This window comes from Chamaea fasciata, unplaced genomic scaffold (assembly GCF_029207755.1).
Source record: "Chamaea fasciata isolate MVZ Bird 193981 ecotype frontalis unplaced genomic scaffold, bChaFas1.0.hap1 SCAF_3, whole genome shotgun sequence".
Lineage (NCBI taxonomy): Eukaryota > Metazoa > Chordata > Aves > Passeriformes > Sylviidae > Chamaea > Chamaea fasciata.
In genome coordinates this window covers 101,800,138-101,823,093 of record NW_027094088.1, presented here as the reverse complement: position 1 = coordinate 101,823,093, position 22,956 = coordinate 101,800,138, and the positions used below count along the sequence as shown (strand labels likewise).

General features: G+C 37.3%; 1 protein-coding gene across 1 annotated transcript in view; it reads left to right on the top strand.

Moving 5' to 3' along the window:
- The window catches only part of NBAS (NBAS subunit of NRZ tethering complex), a 161,484-nt gene that overhangs the window by 98,756 nt on the left and 39,772 nt on the right, over nucleotides 1-22,956 (top strand). Inside the window, exons 42-46 of the mRNA XM_066179945.1 lie at nucleotides 37-147; nucleotides 3,345-3,595; nucleotides 5,593-5,927; nucleotides 16,036-16,254; nucleotides 16,502-16,704. Coding sequence (XP_066036042.1) covers nucleotides 37-147; nucleotides 3,345-3,595; nucleotides 5,593-5,927; nucleotides 16,036-16,254; nucleotides 16,502-16,704 — 1,119 coding nt within the window. The remainder of the gene's footprint in view (nucleotides 1-36; nucleotides 148-3,344; nucleotides 3,596-5,592; nucleotides 5,928-16,035; nucleotides 16,255-16,501; nucleotides 16,705-22,956) is intronic.

Below are 22,956 nucleotides of genomic sequence, written 5' to 3'. Positions count from 1 at the left end.
TTGTCCTTGTTTTCTCTCATGTTTGCCCTCTACCAGGACACTTGAAGAAAATGTCTATAAAATTGCTATTTCTCTGGCTCAGCGATACAGTGTTCCACTTTGGGAAGTTTACATGACCCATCTGGAATTTTTATTCACTGACAGTGGGTAAGTTGTCTCCTCTGCAAATGCACATACAATTCTATTTCACAGAAATAAATGCTCATATATGACAAAATTGAATTATATTGGGGGTGGAGTTTGGGTTGTGTGTTCACTTGTCTTGTGTTGGGATCGTATGGGAATTCTTGTCTTTTCCAGGTAATGCTTCTGCAACCAGCTGTGAAAACTGATGTTGCAGGCAAGGTTAAAAAGTCCATATGTGTCTTACTGTTCTTCAGAGTATTCCAGGACTTTTGTTTCAGTGTTCAGGTTTCCACAACTTTGAATGTTTAGTTCCCTCTTCCAGCAGCAACTTATCCTGTAGTTACTCTTACAGTCCCTGTAATACATCCTGGAAACTGATAGTTTATCTTTTAACATTTTGCTCTTTATTGATCTCTATTCTATATAATAGAGGAAATAAATATATTGGAGCTCCCTATTCACATTGTGCATCTGTTCATCTCAGTTTCATTTTTTGACAGAAGCATGCTTTTTCTTTTAACAATGTTTTACTGAAACTGTTCTAGCCTACAGGATTATGGCAGACCAAACCTGGCACTGGTGTGGCATAAGGGGAGGGGTGCTTGTAGTCTCCACTCCAAAGTGGCTTCAGGGCCTTTATCTGTTAATTAATTTATTTATTTTAACCACTCACATTATGTCAGACATTTTTTTTTCCTACTGAAAGAGGAATGAACCCATTAGATGGAAGACCAAGCTACCTGCCTGAATAGCATGTGCAGACGACAGTGATGTAGAACTCACAGTGTAATGCAGCAGCTCTTATCTGCTGTTCTGAGACATGATCATATTAATTTGGTTTGTTTCAATGTTAAATTCTTAAAGCATCTTTAGCTTGCAGCAGTGTTTGTACCTCTCTTAATATTAACTATTAAAAGCATTAAAACATTTTAAAAACATGAGGGTTAAAAAACAAAGCCTGGTGAATTGTCTGGAGAAGATGAAATAATGTACTGAGATTTTCTTCACTTCCTCCAGAAAAGAGAGAAGTCATACCCTCTAAATTTTGATGCTGATAAATTATTTACTGCTTTAAACAAAACAGACAGGATATAAACATGGCAACACTGGGGTGAATGTGAAAGAGCAATCTGCCTTCTTTGGGACTAGAATATTACCTAAGGTGTTTTGTAACAGTTTTCTATAGTTTTCTTTGTTCTTGTCCTCCTTGAGTTAGTATTAATAGAATTCTGAAATCACAGAAGTACAGAGTAACCATATTTTCCCTAGTGAAATTCAAAGAAAGTCTTAAAAGTTGATGTATAATAGCATAATATGCTGCTGAGCATGTTTTTCTTGTATCATAATCTCATTTTAAAATTGATTGACAGCAAATGACTGTTACAGTGTATTTGAGTCCTGGGATTATGGCATTAATAATACATGTTTCATTATGCATTCATTCTGAACTGAAATGAAGTTTATTCTAAGACTTAATCTCTTTAACCAAATATGCAGTATTTCTATAAGCCACTTTACATAGGGAGAAGCTCAGAAGAGCTTCATAGTTTGTATTAACATAGTTTGTATTAACTATTTCTTTGATTACTTGATGACAAAGAATTACGAGTTTTTGGGGACTGTGAGTCTGAATATTGTTCAGAATCACATTTTATAAAAACTAAGTGGAAATTAAGTTACTTCTTTTGAGGAATCTGATCACATTTGATTACCAAAACTGTATAAAATGCAATTTATTATTTCAGCAACACAAAATTTTGTTTGTCTATTACAGAACCCCTTGTTTCAGAATCTTTCTGAACACACCACAGACATCTGCCAATCCTGTTCATATAATTAAATTCTCAACTAGCTTTTAGTTTGAACTTTGAATAGGGACACAAAAATATAGTCATATCACAGTCTTGAAATATATCAGGTCCAAGTGTCTGCTTTCCCTGATATGAAGAGTGAATGGTACTTTATTTCTATTAATATCATACTTGCTCCCATTAATATTGTAGAAAAATTAACAAATAAGAAGAGTCTGTAGAATTAGAAGAATGCTTGCAATGCTAACAATCTTGGAGTAGGTTGTACATGTAAAAATAACTCAAAAATATCTTATTCTTCCTAAGGAATCAGTTAATTTTAAACTGAGAAGGCTGTTTGTGGTATTTGCTGTAACAAAATCATCTTTAAGAATGAAACTGAGACATTTTACTTGGATGTTAAAGAGAAACACTTAACTTACAGCATGTATATTTAGGGAGGGAAATGATGAAATTCTAATTTAATCAGTTTTAAAGGTAGAGGAAAATCAAGTGGTATTAAAAGACATCGGATTTCCAAATGAAATGTACTATCTAACGTGCCTTATGATTGGGCTCGGGGGGGACTCGAGGTAGGAATCATCTGTCGGTTACTGCTTTCCTCAGATTCAGGTAAAACTTCGGGTTGAGAAAGATATAAACTTAAGATGGTGTGCACCCATTTTTCTCCCAGATGAGGGGAAAAAGGAGGGATTATCTTTTATGTAGTCAGCTGGAGGTGTCTGAATTCATGCTGTGGAAGAGCTAATGCATTCATTTCAAACGACTCAGGAGAGAATTTCCTGAAGCAGTGAGACTGACTGAGGTCGGCTCAAGGCTTCCTGATATATTCATAAGCTTTCATGGATGACAGTTTGAGAAGCAACTTGTTAAACTGTCAAAGTCTTCGTAAACTGTCCTAAGCATGAATAATAGTGCCAAATAGATTAATTGCCAGGCAAGAGCCAGTTTTCAGTGATAATATCTCCCAAGGTGTGCATAGGTACTCAGTAACTACAGAAAATAGAATGTAATGGATGGGGAAAGATTCTTACTGGGCAATAGGATCTTTGAGAATCATTCAGCCACAAGTGGTTGGTTTGTTTGTTTAATAAAGTATTCCTTAACACGTATCTTGGATGTAATTTTCCTTTTACATATAGCTGTAGTGACAGATGTGAAATCCTGCTTTGAATTCCACTTCAGTATTCATAACCCTTAATCAGCATGTCGAAGCTAAGAGGTTAACAGGATCGGGAAATACAAGAGTTGCTCAGCTTTTGTTTATAGAGTGTACAATTATCTAAATGTTTGTGAGTGAGACCCTAAAGAGAGGAAAGGAGTGTCCTGTCTCCTGGGTGTGCAGCTGTTGTAAGAGTCTTTCATGGCACATCCCGGCCTTTAAGCAGAAGTTATTTCTAAACGCAGGTTATCAACACTGGAAATAGAAGAAAGAGCACAAAGTCTTGGTCTGTTTGAGACTTTGAAAACCAGTCCTGAAACCTTTCATGAACACATGGCTAAATATGTTTACCCAAGTATTGAAGGCCAAGATCACCAGCGGTTGCTTTACTATTTTACACTCTTGGAAAACTGTGGCTGCTCAGAAGTGGCGAACCATGCTCTTAAACCTGAAACTCACATCCGACTCCTGAAAAAATTCAAAGCAGTTTCACCAGGTAGGAGAGTAACTGTTTGTTTTCTTCATAATTGTATTTATTATTTTGTTATGTAAGTATTGGCATGATTTTGCTTGGCTAGTTTATGTTTTCCATGTAATTGTTTTTTTTCTGTGAGCAAAGGGGATGAATACAATTAATATAGCCATAAGTGCCTTCTGTTTGTTTTGCTGGAAATTTTTTTGATCACAGCAAGAAAAAACTAGTTACGAATAGGTTTCTGTTAGTGATGCAAGTTAAAATTTTTGGCAATATTTCCTATTGAAATATTAAATGAAAAATATCAAGTTCCTAGAGTATAATTTTTAATGCTACAAGTTTAACATGAATATTCTGAAAGGACTTAAGAAAGTTTACTTTTCAAGAGTCTGAATTACAGAATATATTAGGGACTTTATGCATTTTGTGTTTGTTTGTCTGAAAGAGGTTAATTTTTTATTATGTTTTGCTCTTGATGTTACCTTTTGCTTTCCCAGAATTATAGCATTGATTGTAGCCCTATATTTTCAGACAATCACTGTAAAATACGCTGCTGCTAAGGACTCTAAATTTTTTTTAAACTGCTTTAAATTTGCTTGTTAGTTGGGTGGCATCTTGAATTTTAGTTGTGCAACTCCAGATCCAGTTTCAGAATCAAAAATACACACCGTATGGCATAACCTCCTGTGAGGATGAATTAATTGATCAATATTGGCACCTGATGTATATTGGACACTAACTGTGCTTCAGTTTGAAGAGATGGTACATATGAATTCATATATTGCAGGAAGAGTCAATAATTAATTTGGAGAGGAGGGATAACCTTCAGTTCTTGCTGATGTTACTGCACACTCAAGTTCTTTGATGCTTGCCAAAGAAAAATTCTGCCAAGAAATTATTGTTTACCTTCAAAGCTATTAAAAAAAAAAAAAGAAAAGAAAAAATAAAAATGGTAAAAAAAAAAGGATATCCTGGGACCATATGTCAGACATAAATAAGTCAGTTTGTGTGGTAAAAAATTAAATCTTTCTATTACACCCCTAATCAAAATTCTCAGTGTTCAGCATAGCTTAGAGATAGGAGTCAAGGAACAACAGCCAAGTGATTACAGAGGTTGCAGGCCAAAAGCATATGAATAAAAACATGTGAATAGAAGTCAGTTTTCTTGGAAATTTTATACAAATAAAATAAAATAGTATCATTGCTAGAAATACTTCTGTTGTTGTTAAATTAATTTGCAAGGATCTTCTTCCTCTAGGAAGCAGAGTAGTAACGTGACTATTGATTATATAAATTTTGATGTAAATGGATCTACATGTCCTATCTCTAGCTGACCTTATTTAGTTTACTTGTAGTTAGTGCCTTGCAATTTTTGCCAACTGGTAAGTACCAGTTGTTACATGATCAAAATACATGTTTTAAATTAGTGAAGACTTATGCCTTGACTTGCATGAGGTTTTCTAGGGTTTACATTTAAATTCTAGCATGATTCTATATATTGTATGTATGTTCTTGCTTCTCTGAGAATCTGCTTTTTTCAGGTTGTGTGATAGAATCACAGAATGACTGGGATTGGAAGGGACCTTAGAGATCAACCAGTTCCAAATCCCTGCCATGGGCAGGGACACCTTCCACTAGACCAGCTTGCTGAGAGCCCTACCCAATCTGGCCTTGAACACTTCCAGGGGTGGAGTATCCCTGGGCAGCCTGTTCCAGTGAACACAGTGAAGGATTTCTTACACATGTCTAATCTAAATCTACCCTCTTTCAGTTTCAAACCATTCCCCTTGTTGGAGTGATGTATAATGTTAAAATATGTTCCAGGGACTGAGAAATTTCACATGGACCAGGACATCATAAACTCTTAAGTCTGTCAGTATATATGTTTGTAAAAAGAGATGGGCTAGAGTCTTTTTAGTTCTGTAGATGCTAGTGTATTCATTGTTTTACATGGAATTGTGAAGTGTGAGCAGATTTAATTATGAATAACTTCTACCTCTTTCTCCCTCTGTCACTAGGTCTTAATTACAAAAAACTAACAGATGAAAATGAAAATCCTCTGGAAACACTGGAGCCCATCCTTACAAGTCAAAATATCTTATCTATTTCCAAACTGGCTCCCAAAATTCCTAAAAAAGATGGCAGCATGCTGTCACCAAGTTCTGTTTATGCTGTGTGGTTACAAAAACTTTTTTGGAATGGTGATCACCATCTCATTAAAAAAATACCAGAAACCATGGATGAGTGGCAACATGCATATGATATGTGTTCAAAATACTTTGATAGACTTGATCCAGATGATATTGTTATTTTCATTGATGAAATTACTTTTTCTTCCAAAGCTGTCACAAAGGTAAGCAGATAGTTTTTAAGAATTTTGGTCCTCAGGTGAAGCGTATAGTATATGAGTTCGATATAGTATCAAGAAGAAAGCGATATTTTGTCAGTAAAAAACAGTAACATTTTGTTCACTAAATGAAACAGGTTTTATTTTGCAGTATTTGAAGATAAATTTGTGAACCTGCCTTGCTCTGCCTACCTTTTCTTTTTATGCCTGCCAGCATGAAAAAAAGGGATTTTTATTCAGTTAGGGGAGTTAGATTTGTGGGTATGAGAGTTTTTATGGAACCCCAAAGTCCCTGTGTGCTCATTCAACAGAGAATAAGATACTGTGTATTTCATAGAGTCAGTGAGTGGTTTGGGTTGGAAGAGACCTTAAGGACCATCTGGTTCCAACCTCTCTGCCATGGAGAATTTCTGCATTTCTTCCATATATCTAATGTAAACCCTGCCCCTCTTTCATTAAAGCCATCCGCCTCACTATGGGGCCTTTGGAAAGCTTTTGTGCCACCTCCTTCAGGTGCTTGAGGGCTGCTCAGACATCTTCCCAGAGCCTTCTCCTCTTACTGAACAGCCCCAGCTCTCTCAGCCTGTCCTGATAGGAGAGGTGCTCCATCCCTCTGAGCATCTTTGTGGCCTCCTCTGTGCTCAGTCAGTCCCAGTGTCCCTGTCTTGGACATAGGTGTTAAACAGTGCCAGTCCCAATACTGACCCTGAGGAGTGCTACTTGTCAGTGCTCTTCATTTGGACATTGAGCCCTTAATGCCTATCCAGCCATGTCTTTATCCACCAAGTGGTCCATCTGTCATATCCATCTCTCCAGTTTGTGTGTCATGCAGAACAGTGTCAAATGCTTTTTCACCAGTCCAGGTAGATGATGCCAGTTGCAGTTCCTCTTTCATCATCCAGCAACTCCGTAACCCTGCCAGGGAATGCCACCAGATTTTTCAGGCACAGTATGCCCTTAGTGAAGCTGTTTTGGCTGTCACCAGCCACCTCCTGATTTTCTGTGCCTTTCCATAGTTTCCGGGAGGATCTGTACCATGATCTTGCCAGGCACTAAGGTGAAACTAACCAGTCTACAGCTGCATAGGTCATCCTTTTTTTCCTTTTCTAAAAATGGGGGGTATGTTTCCCCTTCTCCAGTCAGTGGGAATTTCACCAGACTGTTACAGCTGTCTCAAATGGGTGGACAATAGCCTAGCAAATTCATGCACCAGCTCCCTCAGAAGCCACACAGGCATCTCATAAGGACCCAGGACTTGTTCACCTTCAGGTTCGTTAGATGGCCTTGTGCATGATCTTTTTCTGCAGGGAGTTGTTCTTCACCCTGCCAGTCCATGCATTTGCCTTCTGCAACTTGGGTAGCATGGCTGCAACACTTGCTGGTGAAGACAGATGCAAAACTGTTATTGAGTGACTTTATTTCCTCTATGTCTTAGGTAACCACGTTTCTTTATTCCTTCCAGAGAGGACCCGCATTTTTCCTACTCTTTCTTCTATCAGCAGTATACCGACAGGAGCTTTTCTTGTAGCCCTTGGTGTCCCTGGCAAGATTTAGTTCTAACAATGTTTTAGCTTTCCTGACCTGATCCCTGGCTGCTGGGACAGTTCCTCTGTATGCCTCACAGGGTACCTGTCCTTGTGTCTACCCTCTGTGGGCTTGCTTTTGGTGTTTGAAGTACTTTATTTTCCAAGAGCTCCTTGTGCATCCCTGCAGGCATCCTAGTGTTTTTGCCTGATGACTTCTTTGTTGCATACATTGCCCCTGCACTTAGAGGAGACTATCCTGCAGTATCAACAAGCCGTTTTGGGTCCCTCTCTGTTTTATCCCATGGTACTCTACCAGGCAAATCCCTGAAGTCCAGAGTAGTGAACTTTCTGTGCACCCTCCTCATTACACTAAGGATCTTTGTGACTACTGCAGCCCAGGCTGTTCTTGAATGTCCCATTCCCCTCCAGTCCTTCTTTGTTGGTGAAAATAAGTTCCAGCATAGCACCTCTCCTAGATGGTTCCTGTTTGACTTGGAGAAGGACATCATCAATGCATTCCAGGAACCTTCTGGATTGCTGGTACCTTGTTGAGTTGTCACTCCACCACATACTGTGGTGGTTGTATTTATTTACTTGTGAACATCCTAAAATTTATTGTGCCACAGGCTTGTGCTTAGTACCATGCTTTTGCATTCAGAATAAGATGTTCCACAGAAAGAAGTATTCTGGCCCAGTGCATGTGGTTTGTAAGCATTGTAATAATGTAAATTGTTACAATTTTCATCTGGCCGAAAGCCTGGCTTTGAAAGAATGCACTTTTATATGCGTAACATATATTACCAGATGTGGAGTTCCTTTTTGCATGAAATCTACTTGCAAGGATATTTCTTGCAAGTTTTACTCATGCTTTCTTATGTATCTTTACTGTGATGCACAAAAGAGAAATGAGATTTCTTAGATTTTACCTTATTAAAAGATCTAGAGATGTCTTCACTAACTTTATCTGAAATGAAAAGGCGATGAAAGTGTCCAGGGGTTTTTTGTGTGTATTTTTTTTTTGGTTTGTTACAATTTTTCTGAGGTATTTAAACGCCATGTTTAATGAGGTGAACTTCAGTTTGTTCCATCTTTGAAAACTGTTTTAATATTCCCACAATACTAGTATAGGTTTATTAGAACCCATCTAACCTTTATCTATATCAGAATTTGTTGAAAAAAATTGCTAGCTGGGATAATAAGGAACTGTCAGTACAGAATTTGTGCTGTGATCTGACTGTTAGGGTAGATGAGCACATTTTATCACTATTTCCATCAACTGTCTCTGAAGCCTTTTTAGCAGAGCAACTGTCTTGGCTTAGGTGTTTAGATCCCTTTTATCTCATAAAGGCACTTATTCATGCTTATGAGCAGTGATTCAGACTCATCCTGAGATCTTAATTGCCAGACTTGACCCTGAACTGAGGAAGCAAGGGCATGGCTTTCCTAATGAGAAGGAAATGATGCCTTTACATATGGTTACTGCAACTAACTACTTGATACTCTTGCTTTTAATGTTTCTTGAGCATTTCAGAGTTATTTCTCATTTATTTTAGATGAATGATGCAGGAAGAGAGTGGATATCCTCCACTGTGTGTCTGGTTTGAAATACATTGATTATTTTCCTTTGTTTCTCTTCAGGATTCTAATACATTTTCTCTACTCTCTTGAGAGTAGAGAGTCGGAATAGCATGAAAGAAGCACTAAACGCAAGACGATTGTTCTTTGTGGTCAGGCAGAATTTTGTAGTAGAGACCTGTTAGCTTTTTGGCCATGAAAGATGCTCAAGAAGTACTTGAAACAGTTGGTCAGATCATCTAATGTGCCATGCACTGAGTTTGGGATTGAAACAGCTGTTCAAACAGCTTGCAACTAGTTTTGCCTCAGGATCCTGTTCAGTTCTCAAGTAGAACTTTACAATGAGAAACTATCATTGTAGACCCTGGAAACTTATCTCTGAGGTCTCTTTCCTCTATGTTCCATCTGAAAAACAATTCATACATAAAGGTGGCCTTTTGGCTTGCACCTGTTACTTAAATTTTATGTGTTTTGAGGCTGCCCTGGTCATGTGCTCAGTCTTTTAATCTCTAGTTCAGCACTTTCTTCCCAGTCTAGTTCTATGGCCAAGTATTTACTATATCAGTTTCCTATTCCCAAAACAGATGCACGTTTAGGTATTTCAGGGAAGTGCAGATACTTACTCAAAAGCCAAAAAACCATGGCCATTATCATGAAATAAACTGTACAACTGAGACAACTGAGCTTTCTCTCATAGAGAAAATTCGAGAGGAAGCTTACAGTAAGATAGTGAAGTGTGTGTTTTAGGAGTGCTGAGAGATGAATTGGCAAAAAAAGCCAAAAAACAAATGCTGCATACCCTCTTAGCTCTCTCCCACTCCTTCAAAATGTCAGAAGGGGAAGGTGGAAAAAGAGAGAGTGTGAATATTCCAGGGAGCTGATGAGATGCACTCCACTGTTACTCTTGTGGAACAGTATCTCCATCGAAAAAACCCTTTTGGTCAAAAACAGTCGAGGAAAGTCTCAAGTGCTAAAGGGTAATGGGTTACATAGCAGTGTAGCCTATATGAGTTGAACTTCTGAGATAGCATTGCTGTTGTCACCACGTGGGAACTTAGGAAACAGACATCAGAATATCGCCTGTTGTTCCAGTATGTCAGTAGAAGTAAGGAGAGGCAGTGGTGGACCAGCAAAGCAATAGGCAGCTGCTTCTTACTTGTGTGTCACTTGGATATGGCAGAAAACCTGGGAGCAGAATGTGTAATTATGCAAAAGGGTATGAAAACACAGGGGTTTAGTGCTGAATTCCACAACTTCTTGTTCGTCCTGACAAAGACAGGAATGTGATGGGCTTTGACGGGGCCCTTTTATTCACCTGTTCCCTTCCACAAACTGTTTTTGCTTTCTCATGAACTGGGCCAGCAGTGACTGCATGAGCAGTGCTTGACTGGGGCAAAGGGATTGAGAGAATGTCTGAATTGGAGAAATGGAGTTTGCATTTATGAAAAGGCAACTAACATTGTTATACTGACCAGTTCAGGATGTGACACAGTTTTTAGGTACTTCTAGCTCTACGAGGCCAGAGATTCTTTTCTCCCGTGTTTCCTGCAATCAGTAGAAGTGAGTTACCACCTGGAAGATGAGATTTAGTTCCCATGCCTTAAGGGTTCATGAAGTGGTGACATTGTGTAGTGGGAACTGTGTGGGCAGAGATAGTGGGACTTAGTAAACCATAGAACTGAAGTAAGATGGTTAATGTCATTGAAGAAGGTAAAGATTGATGCAATATTTTTTTGTGTTAGTGGTAAATGCAACAGGCAAGGACTTAACGCTTTTGTCAGTATCTTCCTCACATGTTGAAGGACTGAAGAAATACCGATCTGCTGTCCACGGAAGCTCACTGCAGCCAGCAGTTGAGAACGTTCCTGCTTGTGGCACTTCTACTCAGATATGCTTTTAACTCTGTATAACTATTTTAAGTCTTTCTGACTAAATAATAAATCATCCGATCTCTGTAACATTGTATATGGAACAGATTTCTTCCTAAATGGGAGATATTCCAAATACTCATTGGAATGGCTGCTTATATTTTTGCATGCATTTTGAATCTGTCATTTTTTTTTTCCCAGCAGCTCTGTTTGCTTTTAAATAATACTGTTGTCATAGTTTCTTAATTATAGAAATGATCATATCTACTTTTTATCATGATGATTTCCCATTTGTTCCTGTTTCTGTGATCTTTGTGAAGCATTTTAGATAGTTTGGGGATTTTTTTTTATTTAATTACTTCATTGCCAGCATTTTGTTCATTGTGCTAGAGAATTGGTTATGTCTTCAAAGAACCATCTGTTTCAGAGCTCATAGGTCATTGGCCTGATGGTTTTTTGATTAACAGTATTCTGGAAAAAAAAGCCTAGCACAACAAAAACACAACTGAAAACAATCTTTTTTAATCACTGTGTATTCATTATTGAACACACACTACAAATGGAGGTTGGCACAATATGTTGATTAGGAGGAAAAGGCTACAGCTTTAGATAGGAAAAGCAGAGTAAAAAACAGTGGTATCATCAATCAGGTCTTCTGTAGAGAAAAAGAAGCTGAAATTTTCCTTACATGGGTACTCTCTCACAGCCTTCCATAGATTCAGCCACATTCTTTCAGAGTACAGCTGCTGATGTTTTTTGTTTAACATTCCATCTTTTATAAGTTCTTTCCCAAATTCAGATTTAAAAGATTTAAAAGAACTTTTCTTGCAACTTAATGATTTTAGTTGAAAGGTTGACTTATTTTCTCTTAGTCAGTAATACTCTTTTGACCATTTTCTTTTTGTTTCCTCAAGCAGGAATACAATATCGACATTTTCACCACATACCAAACAGGTGTGGAATGGGTACCTGTTACAACTGGATATTAACCTGCATCATTTTTCTTGACTTCAGAGACACTAAATACTATTTAAAAACTGTATAAAAAATCTCAGTTTAAGGAAAAAAAAAAAGCCCAGAGTATTGTTCACTATCTTTTGTCTGGCTAATTGACTTAATGCTGTATAAAACACCAAGGAAAAAGACAGGGCATGACATTGCCTGAAGGCGTACAAGAAATATTCCTATATAGTGACTGCATTCATATGTTACTTTTTGAATTACTTGGCTTCATTTTATCACTTCTTATCACTGTGCTCCAGTTCAGTCAGTTTGCCTTGCCTGACCTTGTTTTGTTTATGGATATTGACAGTATTTCTTTTTCTAGTATCAGTGCAAGGTACTTTCTTGTGCCTTTCATTTATATAGTTATTTTAATTAAATCTGCTTTGAGAGTGTGTAATAGGAAACTTCACTAATAGCTTTCCTTTAACTGGTTCCTTACATACATTTAAACTTTTTCCACGTGAATTTTACAGGGTCTGATAGGAATGAAGTTAACTTTGATTATAGCAGCCTCAATGGGGCTGTGCTTTGGATTTGTGACTGAAACAGTGTTGATACCACACTGGGAGTTTGACTTGCTGAGCTCTGCTTGTATGGTATCCAGGCTTAATTTTTATCTCAACATCTCAGCCCTGAGTAGGCTGCAGGTAGGCAAAACTGGTTAAAGGACACAGTCAGGACAGCTGACCAGGGCAAACCAAAAGGTGTGTTCTGTGCCATCTAATGTCATGCTCAATGGTAGCAAAGAGTTGGGCAAGATTAGAGGGATGGAGTACCTCTTCTATGAGGAAATACTGAAAAAATTGGCTTTGTTCAGCCTGGAAAAGAGAAGGCTTTGGGGTGACCTAACTGTGGCCTTCCAGTACCTGAAGGGAACCCACAGGAAAGATGGAGACAGACCAAGAGTATGTACTGATAGGACAAGGGGAAATGGCTTCAAACTGGAGAGTAGGTTTAGATTAGACATTAGGAAAAATGGTTGCCCAGAAAAGCTGTAGATGCCCCATCCCTGGAAGTGTTCAAGGCCAGGTTGGGTGGGGCTTTGACCGATCTGGTCTGGTTGGAAGGTGTCCCTGTCTAAGGCAGAGAGGGTTGGAACTAGGTGATCTCTAAGGTCCCTTCCAACCCAAACCATTCTGTGATTCTGTGATGTGGCAGCAGATACAGGAACTGGACCCAGCTGTTTCATCTGAACATCAAAACCCATTTTTCATTATGAGGGTGAGTGAGCACTGGCACAAATTACACCAGGGGATTGTTGAATCCTTCCACATTGGAGATATTCAAGAGCTGCCTGAACATAGTCTTTGGTCACTCACTCTAGGTATCTGTGTTTAAGCAGATGCCCTTTGGAGCCCCCTTCCATCCATTCTGTGTTTCACTGTTGCTGGGATCCCAGGTTCCTGTGCCATTAAAAGGAGTGGAGCTGTTTCCATAACCTCACACTTGCATGTTAGTCACTGACAATAAGAGTAGTAGGGTCAGCATTTTCACATACAAGTAAATGTTACTCGTACTATACTTTATTAAGAAGTACTTATATACTCTGAGGAGAATAGGGTTATGAGATGAATTTTTACCCTGAGGAGTAAAATCTGTTGAGGGGAAATAGTATGTGATGTTCTGTGGTTTGAAAAGAGATTTACAGGATTTTTTATTACACACTATAGCCTATAGATTTAAAAATCTTCTTAAACTGTAAAAGCTTTTCAAGTATAAAACTTCACATGCAAACAAAGCTTGAAGTAGCCCCTAAGCTACATTTTTATCACTGGCTCTGATACCAAATCTCATTACTGAAGCTGACTAGACGTACAGAAGAGAGCTATTCATGGTTTGGAATAAAATAACCAGAGAAATTATATGTTCATAGTGCTGCATTTTGGCACTATGCAGATATGAATGCTAAATTAAAACAGGCTTGGGAAAAACCTGTATTTTCTTTCTTCATTCTTTTTTTTTTATCTGAATGCTTTATTCTGCATGTGCTTATGGCAACATGACTTCTAAACTGGCAGTATATTGACACTGTTCTCTAGGATATAAGTTAGATAGAATACTTAAATTGTTTGCCTTTTGCATCTCTCTTAATTGCATTTTGAACATCAGAATGTACACTAAAAGAGGAAAAATGAAATATGTAGCTCTTTTCTTCTTTTATCATGTCTACAGAGTGGATATATAAATCCAGCTGTGGTTGTTAGATTTTAATGTGATGTGGAGACTATGAATTTTTCCTTGCTTAGATTAAAACCTGATATTGAGGCCTTGTTCGCAGTAGCAAACTCAATTACTTTGAGTGGGAATGGAACTCAGTTGCATTTGAAACTGTATGGTAAAATTCCCTTTGTATTGTGTTAAAACTGGCAAACTTTATTAGCTCTAACAATAACGTCCCCTTGTTTTCCTTTCATCCTTAAAAATATCCAGTAGACCATTAGTGTGATTCACAGTAACAGCACAAAAAGCCAGAAGTAAATTCTAGATCTTTCACTTGTGACTTCTTATCTAGGGGAGGGGTCGGGGGAAGTATGTAAACTGTAAAACTTTCCACTAAATAATCCTTACCAAACTTTTTATGGCTTTACAAGTAGCTAGTTTAATTCATGATGTAAACATCTCTTGGACTTTGTATGTATAATGCTGTAGCAGTTTATTTGTTCTTTTTTTATGATAATTCATCTTATTTTCTATTCAATGTGTCATACAGGTTCAAGCATTTTTTTTTCTATTTCTCATGTATTTGAACTTGAAAGTTAAAATTGTGCCTGTCTTTGTTCAGTATTCTAGTAAATAAAACACCTGACTGTAAAACTACCCATTGCTTTGGGTTTAGAGTTCAGGCAGAGGACACTCCCATCCACTAGAAAGTATATTGCAAGCATTGTTAAAACTGTACTTGAAGTTAAAAATGAACAAATCGTACACGAATGTCTAAAATCATCCTTCAGACTTTGTTTTTTGTTGCAGCAGGTGGAGGTAGAGGAGTGCTGCAACCTCCAAGAAGCATCCCCAGTTGGGGAGTCACCTGGGGGCACAGGCACACACACTCACGGGCACTCACACACACACCATCAGTTGTAATCTGCTCAGCAGTAAAGGAAAGGGAAGGGTCTTTGGAATTCCACAGATCGACTTTAATCCAACTGCACATGAAGGGCTCCAGGGACAAAGAGCACATGTGAGGGACCAGGGTTTATATATGGGGTAGTAGGGGCGCAGTTAAGAGCAGGGTCCAGTGGGTGAGGGAGAAAGTGGTACAGAGGCGGGGTGAGAGGCAAGGAGACCCAGTGGGAGAACAGGGGTGGAGGATTGCACCAAATGAGAACCAATAGGGTCTCAAGGAAGGGAGAACATTCAGGAGAAGGGACATATTCAGGGAGAAAAGAGGGGGGGAGGCCCATTGGGGAACTAGAACCGGGGTACGTATCCACCCTGGGAAGAGACTTCTTTTTTTCATCCTGACTTGAAGGGACTTGTCTGATCTAGGGAATGTCCTGTATTCTGGTTTAAGACCTGCACTGGCCTCCACAGTTTTAGACTTTCAGCTGAAGCTGTGTTTTTCCTGAAACGGGGAGATCAGACTTTGTTTCAGTTCAATGCCTAGAAACAGCTAGTTGTACGGGTCTTTAAAAGTTCTATCTAGTTACTATTTTCTTTAACTTGGGCTTTAAATAGATTGATTTAAAAATTCTCCATCCTTCTGGGACTTTTGCTTATGTTTATGGTCTTAGAGATATATTTTAAACAGTGGTCTAAACCTGAAAAAACTAACCTTAAGTGAGGTATCAATCAGTCTTGTAAAGCGATTCTCAGACATCTCTGAATAAAGAATTAAAAATCAAAGATTATAAGGTGGCAGTCTACAAAAATAATAAATATTCTTAGGAAAAGAGCTTCATATGGTTTAAAATGAACATGAGTCAGTAAAAGGATTAATAAAAAGAAGGACAGCAGAAGAAAGTAATGGAATACTGATCATTTCAATAAACGACAAGTTAGAAACAAAGTTATTTCCCATGGAATACTTCATTTAGTTTTATGCCGTGTTTTGGAGCCACCTGACCTCTTGCCACTGTTGTAATACAAATAGTAATGTACAGGTAATGAATGAATAAATAATTGAGCCATCTTTTTCAGCTGCCAGTTGAAGCCAGGATAGAAGTGACTAAGAAGGCTATTAAGGCAGTTAAACATCTTTCTGAGAAATCAAGAAAAAAACCCTCAGATAATGACATGAAAGATGCTGAAAACCCATCTGCTGTTTATGAAGAAACTCTGAATCATTTGCAACAATCTCTTGCTCATCTGGAAACACTCACTCACAGTTTCATCACTTATTTGAAAAACAGTGAACAGGTAATGATTACTGATCAAGTGCTTGCTTTGAGTGTCACCATGACTAACAGTGATAGATACCAATCTTCTGTCGTATTTTATTAATGTTTTCTACCTTTGCTATTGTTGACCTGGGTTTCGAAAATTCAGTTCCATCAATCTTTTCTTTTTTCTCAGTATATGTTAATTCCCAGCAGAAAGGAAGACTGATACAGCCCGGTAAATAAGGAGTACACTGATTAGTGTTCCAAAATCTATCTGTTCACAGGATACACTACAGAAATACGGGTATTTATATGATCTGTCAAGGTCGGAGAAAGAAAAAATCCATGAGCAAGCAATAGCCATGTGTATAGATGGTCAGCCCCTGCATATGGTGCAGCAGTTGTTACAAGTGGCTGTTGGAGATCTAGGCCTTTCTCCCCAAGATATTGTCCAATGTGCTATTAAAAAAATTGTAGGTATATTAAGGTAAGCACACTTCCTTAATTCAGCACAAAAATCTTTCTTCTGGATTTTTGGAAGGTTTTTTTTTGGATGGTTGAGTTGGTGTGTTGGTTTTTTGTGGTTTTTGGTTGTTTGGTTTGTTTTGTTTATTTGCAGTGAATACTTGTTTGCTTTTTATGTCTAGATTTTGCAGTAACAAGAGAGTTCTTTGATTTATGTTTTTGTTTACCTATAATTTCATATTTAGTTATATTTTTATGAGTAGGGGAAGCCTGAGCAATTTGAACAACGTAAGACAGAGCTTATACTGTTCACTGGTGCATTTTAGTTAAAAGCATTCACTTTACAGCATTGTTCCATTATGTGTATGTGCCCTTGTGAATTTTTGTAACTTTTACAACAGCACATAATTCTTCCTTCTTAAACAGAGTTAAAAGGCATGTTTATTGGAAAATGGTAACTCAGGCAGGCATTTGGGCAGCAGAGGCCTAGTTATAGCTTCTGCCTCAACATGTCCAAGAAGTTGTGGAATTTCCATCTTTGGAAAAAATTGCTGAGCCATTTCTGGGAGCTGGGGGTTATTTGTGCTGGTTGGTTTGGTTCATTAGAAATACATTATTCCCCCTCATTTTTTTTAAGGGAAGCAGGGGAGGATAATTTTGTATCATCCATTTTAAATTGAACAGATACTTCTCATTTAACTGTTCGTACTAAACTCTCCTCTGAAGTATTTCTGTTTCAAAGAGATAGAAGCAACAAGTATGAAAGAGTGTTCTGCTATTAGATGTCTGGTAAACACTGTTTAGCACTTCTAAGACCAGTTTAGAGAGATAGAACTTTGAGAATTTATCCTGTTGTTCTGCATGCAGAAAAATTATATGGGTAGGATGATCTGAATGCACACACCAGGAATTGGAAAACAAGTCTAGCATGGAAAATTTTCTGTGGCTCTACTGTTTTTTTCAGCATGTATGTATATATTACAGCAGATTGAAGTGCCACAGATGAAAAGAAGGCAGCCTGTCAAATTGTTTGCAGTCCTCTTTGGCAGAAAATTGATTTCTACTGTCACTCAGTTTAAGAGTGTTCACAGCATCCTCAATGATGATAGAGCTTTTGCACAGCAACATAAGTAATGCAGTCTTTCTTGTCTGGGTTTGTCCATTTGAAGAAGAATAATTTAGCTTTTGATAATAACTGTCCTGCTGTTCCTGACTAGCAATGTGATGTATCTGGATACAAAGCTCACAAAGTCCAGTAATTTGGACTATAATGAGTCTCATTAATGTGCAGAGGATGAGAAACCTATCAAAATTCTCCTTTCTACTCTGCTTCTTATCAACACTTTCCTGTGAACTGAATTACTTGTTCTTTATATGCGTTGCAAGGCTGGAATGGCTGCAAGTTGATTTAAAGTTCTGGGACAATGACCATCTCCAGTAACTCCTGTGCAGCACTTCACTGGAAAGAGGGGAATGACTGTCTCATAGAGAAAGCTGTAGTGGCAAAGATGGGCAGATGAGTTGGAAGTTTCAATTAAAATGCTTTGGTGTGTGATGTGACCTAATGTGGTCAGTAGAAATATTCCCCTCTGCTGCTTTTTTGGGAAAAGAAGAGAAAGATAATTTCATGTTGTTCTGAACTATGGAAAGTTTGTCTTCTACAATGATAAAGAGGTGAAGTGAAAACCTAGCATAAAATAGAATAGAAAATACTTGAGATAATATCCTCCCTATGATGAAATTCAGAAAGGGTTAGTATTAAAAAGCAATAAATATAATCTAAATATAGGGAGGAATTAAAGGTTGTTGCTTGGCATCTCTTAAGCCTGCTGGTAGTCATGTTGTTGCTGTGAATAAAATTGGATTCTTCTCTATCCTATGCTCAGTTGTTCACTTGCAAGATAAAACACAAATTTGCAACATTTTGTTCAATACTTGCATTTCTACAATTAAAGAAGTAGTCTTGCCAGTGTAGGTGGAAAAGCAGACTTCTATTCAATAAATGCAACATTTCAAGGGAAAACCTTCTTTAGTTTTGTTTACTGGAGCTTTAATATGTTACACAGTATGGTTATTTTATACAGTAGTTTTGAAAGATTGTATTGTGTTGGAACATTTCTTTGACAACCTTCAGAGTAGCAGTTTTAGGACTGTAACACTGAACATGGATTTTCTATAGCTATGGTGACAAGGAATATAATTGAGTTATTGCAAACACAAGTGAAAGAGGCCTGTATGGATGTGAAAAGTTATGGTAGTGTCAGTGATTTGCCTGAAAATTAAGCAACAGTCCACCACTTATGTGACTGAAAATACACATCCTTTCTTTCAGTTGCATTAACTACAACCACCCTTCAAACACAGTAAAATATCATTTTTTAATTAGCATATGTTGTCATTCTTGCAGAAGAACCTTCTTGAGAAAGTAATGTCTCCATGAAAGCTTAAGTTACCTTTTGGCTTAATTTTACAGCAGTGACAGGCTTAACAACTTTGATACCTTCTCAGGACCAGATTTTTTGTTAAATACAACATAGTTATTTGCCTAATTCAGGATTTTGTAATTTGTTTAACATTAAATTGCAATTTTAAGAGCAGTATTGTTCTCCAATTCTTTTAACTGCTTTTGTCTCCCTCAACTCTCTAGATATGGCACACAAAATTCAAAATAGAAACTCTTGCATTTGTATGTGTTAAAGTTCTCTAGTAGAGCATATTTTCGCACTTTACATGACTTATGTATTGTGCACTTTCTTGTTTGCCTGTAGAAACAGATACCATAAATAAAAATCAAATGCTCTTCAGTAGGAACCATGAACTCATGGAAAACAAAGCAAAATATTTTAGCAACTATGGTCACCTGATTAGTCTTACCTGAGACTCAGTTTAATTCCTTGCCTAAGATCACTCACATGATGGATAGGAAACATTACATGATCCATGACTGCAGGCATGTCCGTGGTTGATCAATCAGGAAAGACAGTTTGTCTGCTGAAGATGTTATGGTCTCCTTCACCTGCTGCTCCTAGAGTTCTTCTCTTAGGTGTCCATGGGGATATACTGTTTCGTGAAATTTTGAAAGCATTCACCCGGCAGTGAGCAGGAAAGGTTTGGTGAAATGTTGAGTTCCTTGTTTAATCCCTAGTGTTTTCTGAAGAAGGTAAATCCAGCTATGTTAGAAAGAGTAGCTACATTAGCAGGGGGAAAAAAATCAGATATTTTATTACCTCGTCTCACGTAAACAGGAGTCATACAGAGCAATTTTGTAACTTGTATATAATGATTTTGTGGTATTTTAGACAGAAATGATGGCTTGCCATTAAGACATTTTCCCCCAGCTTTGAATAATCACAACATCAGTATGTTATTTCCTTATTTTCCTCATATTTAAATATGACAAAGCACAATCAGAAAGAGGAAAATAAAGCTAGAGTATTTTCAATGAATACAGTAATTAGGTTAAAAAATTTGGATGAAGTTAATTTATTCTTCCAAGTGTTCTTTGTACTTTATTCTGTTTGAGGAATGTGATGAAATATGCATCCCTTTTTTTGACACTGAACTGAAATCAAAATAAGCCTTTATCAGTGTAATTACACCAAGCTCATACCTGGGAGTTTTGAGGTGAACACTGAATCATGTTCTGTTGTTTAAAACATGCATAAAATAGCATATAATCTGTGTGGAAGACTAATCCTTCATTAATTATATTTGTTTCTGTTAGTAGCTGCTTATTTTTAATCATTAATTATTAAGAAAAGAACAAGGCAGCAATCTGTGGAAACTTGACAGGATTATTTGTCTCACGAGTTGTCATCTCTTTTTAGTTCTTCTAATCATTAGGCAGTAAAGGCAGTATTAAGCTTAAAAAATTGCTAGCTTTCAGTCTTTCCAGATTTTAAAAATATTTCCTTATTCTGGGTAACTGTAGCTTACTGTTTAGGTTATCCTTTTTTCTCCTTTCCTTGTGCTTAGTAAAAGACATCTGTCTGTGTCTGACAAACTTGAAGCTTCCTGTTCATACATCTGTTGTTCTTGAAAATCAGCTTCACAGATGTATTGTCATAAACAGTGATTTTTTGTTTTCAGGAATGCTCATTAGCTTTTGCAGATACATTTCTTTTGACCCATTTTGGTTTGGGTTGGGTTTGTTTGTTTGGGTTTTTTGTTTGTTTAGGGCGTTTTTGTTTTGTTTTAGGGTTTTTTTGAGAAGCTCAGAGAGCCTGCTTGTAACAGGACCTAGCAACTTTCCTTTCTGATTAGAGAGATTAAGGTTTTTTGAAGAGCAAGGGCTGGAACTGTCCACAACTGATCTCTAAATTGAGGATACCCAAAATACAAGGTTTGCTGGTGGGTCTCCTTTGATATGGTAGTTGTTCATGTACACTAAACATAAGTGCAAGCAGAGCAGTAAGAACTCACTTTCTGTACACTGTACAATCATATAGTAGTTTGGGTTGGAAGGAACTTTTAAAAGTTACCTTGTGCAACACTCCCTACGATGAGCAGGGACATCTTTACCTAGATCAGGTCACCCAGAGCCCGTCCAGTTGGGCCTTGAATGTTTCCAGCAAAGGGGCATCCACCACCTCTCCAGACAACCTGTGCCAGTGTCTCACCAGCCTCACTGTAAAAAATTCCTTCCTTTCATGGAGTCTCAATTGACTTTCTCATCTGTCACCATTTTTCTTATAATCCCCCTTTAAGTATTGAAGGGCTGCCAATGTCCTGTTTCTTTCTGTTTCAATACTCATTCTCTTTTTAGTGTGCAAGTTTTATACGTATTCCAGTTTCCTTTTGATACGCCATGTTAATGCCCTGTGTAGATGTATTTTTATTACAAACTTAATTGAAAAAAGGGCACAAAAAATGGAAAATTTAGATCTGGCCTGTAAACAAATCACTAACAAAGTGGCTTATAAAAAGAGCCTTGATGAAGTGCCTTATATCTGTCTTAATTTTAGGGACATACAATAATTTCTTTAAGCTTTTTATGTTTTTAAAGGAAATTGAGACCATCTCCTAATGTATGTAGGCAGTTGCATAAAATGATTATTTGAATACTGGTCTGCTTTTTACCATTTCCACACTACCACCCTAAAGGTGTATTGTTTTTTCTTTTTCCTAAACAGAGCATTCAGTTCTGTAATGTCTCCTTTCTGTGATTTTTTTTTAATCTTTTTTTAAAAATTTAATATTTTTTTACTTCCTTTTTTTTTTCCTTTTGTCGTCTGAGAATGATTGGGTTATTTTGTGTTTTGTAAAAATTGATTTTGTCATTTGGAGACATATCAGGTCTCTGAGAGTTTAAAACCCTGAATATTTCTATATATTCTGTACTATAAATTATAATTTGATTGTTTCCAAATAGTCTGAAGATGTTTAGAAAAATATCTAGATTTAAGCTTCACTCTTAAAAGAAGTTATTTAGCTACCTTATGGCAATACTGGTACTAAGAACAGCATTTCTATCAGTCATATGTACAGTGTCTTTTGAGAAAAAAAAAAAAACAGCATTGACAGCCTTCTACTCCTATTTCAAACTTTAGGAGTGCAACATAATAATATAAAATAAGTATGCTAAATTTTCATCATGCAACAAATCATCTTGCATCTCTTCTGAATAGAGTCATATTGATTTTTAATCCAGTGTTGTTCACAGGAGTGCTGGTCACTTACTAAGATATAAATAGGAAAGATGAAAATTGTGAATGCAGGAAGACATTAAAAGTTATAAAGATTTAGGTCTCTATGCTGTATGATATAGCCATCATCTAGGAAATATATTTATCTTACTGATGCAATAAATGACAAAATTGTAAATATTCTCGAACTTTTTACAAAAAATATTTTGGAATATCACAGTTGTTTTTCCACATTACTATCAACTGTGTAGTATTTTGGCCTTAGAACAGTCAGAGTAGTCTGGGCATGTGTTTGTTATTGGTAAGAACAGACCTAGGAAGAGGCTGACATTTTTAGTAGCAGAAGAGCTTTGATATGATGATGAACTATAAGGGAAATACACTTTTTCTCTGGGTTTTTTTGAATCATCTGCAGTCAGACAACTTGGTAACTATTTGCCTTTTTTCTCTTTCTTTAATGCAGCTTTGACAAAGTAAGGCAAAACTGTCTTTCCAGTTCCCACAGTGGTTTCCATGGGGAGACGCTCTGTGTTTTGTTGTGTACCAGGGCAAAATCTCTCCCTCTCTCAGCACCATATCTGTTTAAGTGGAACCTTAGCTGAAAATGTCACTTTAATAGAGATAGGAGC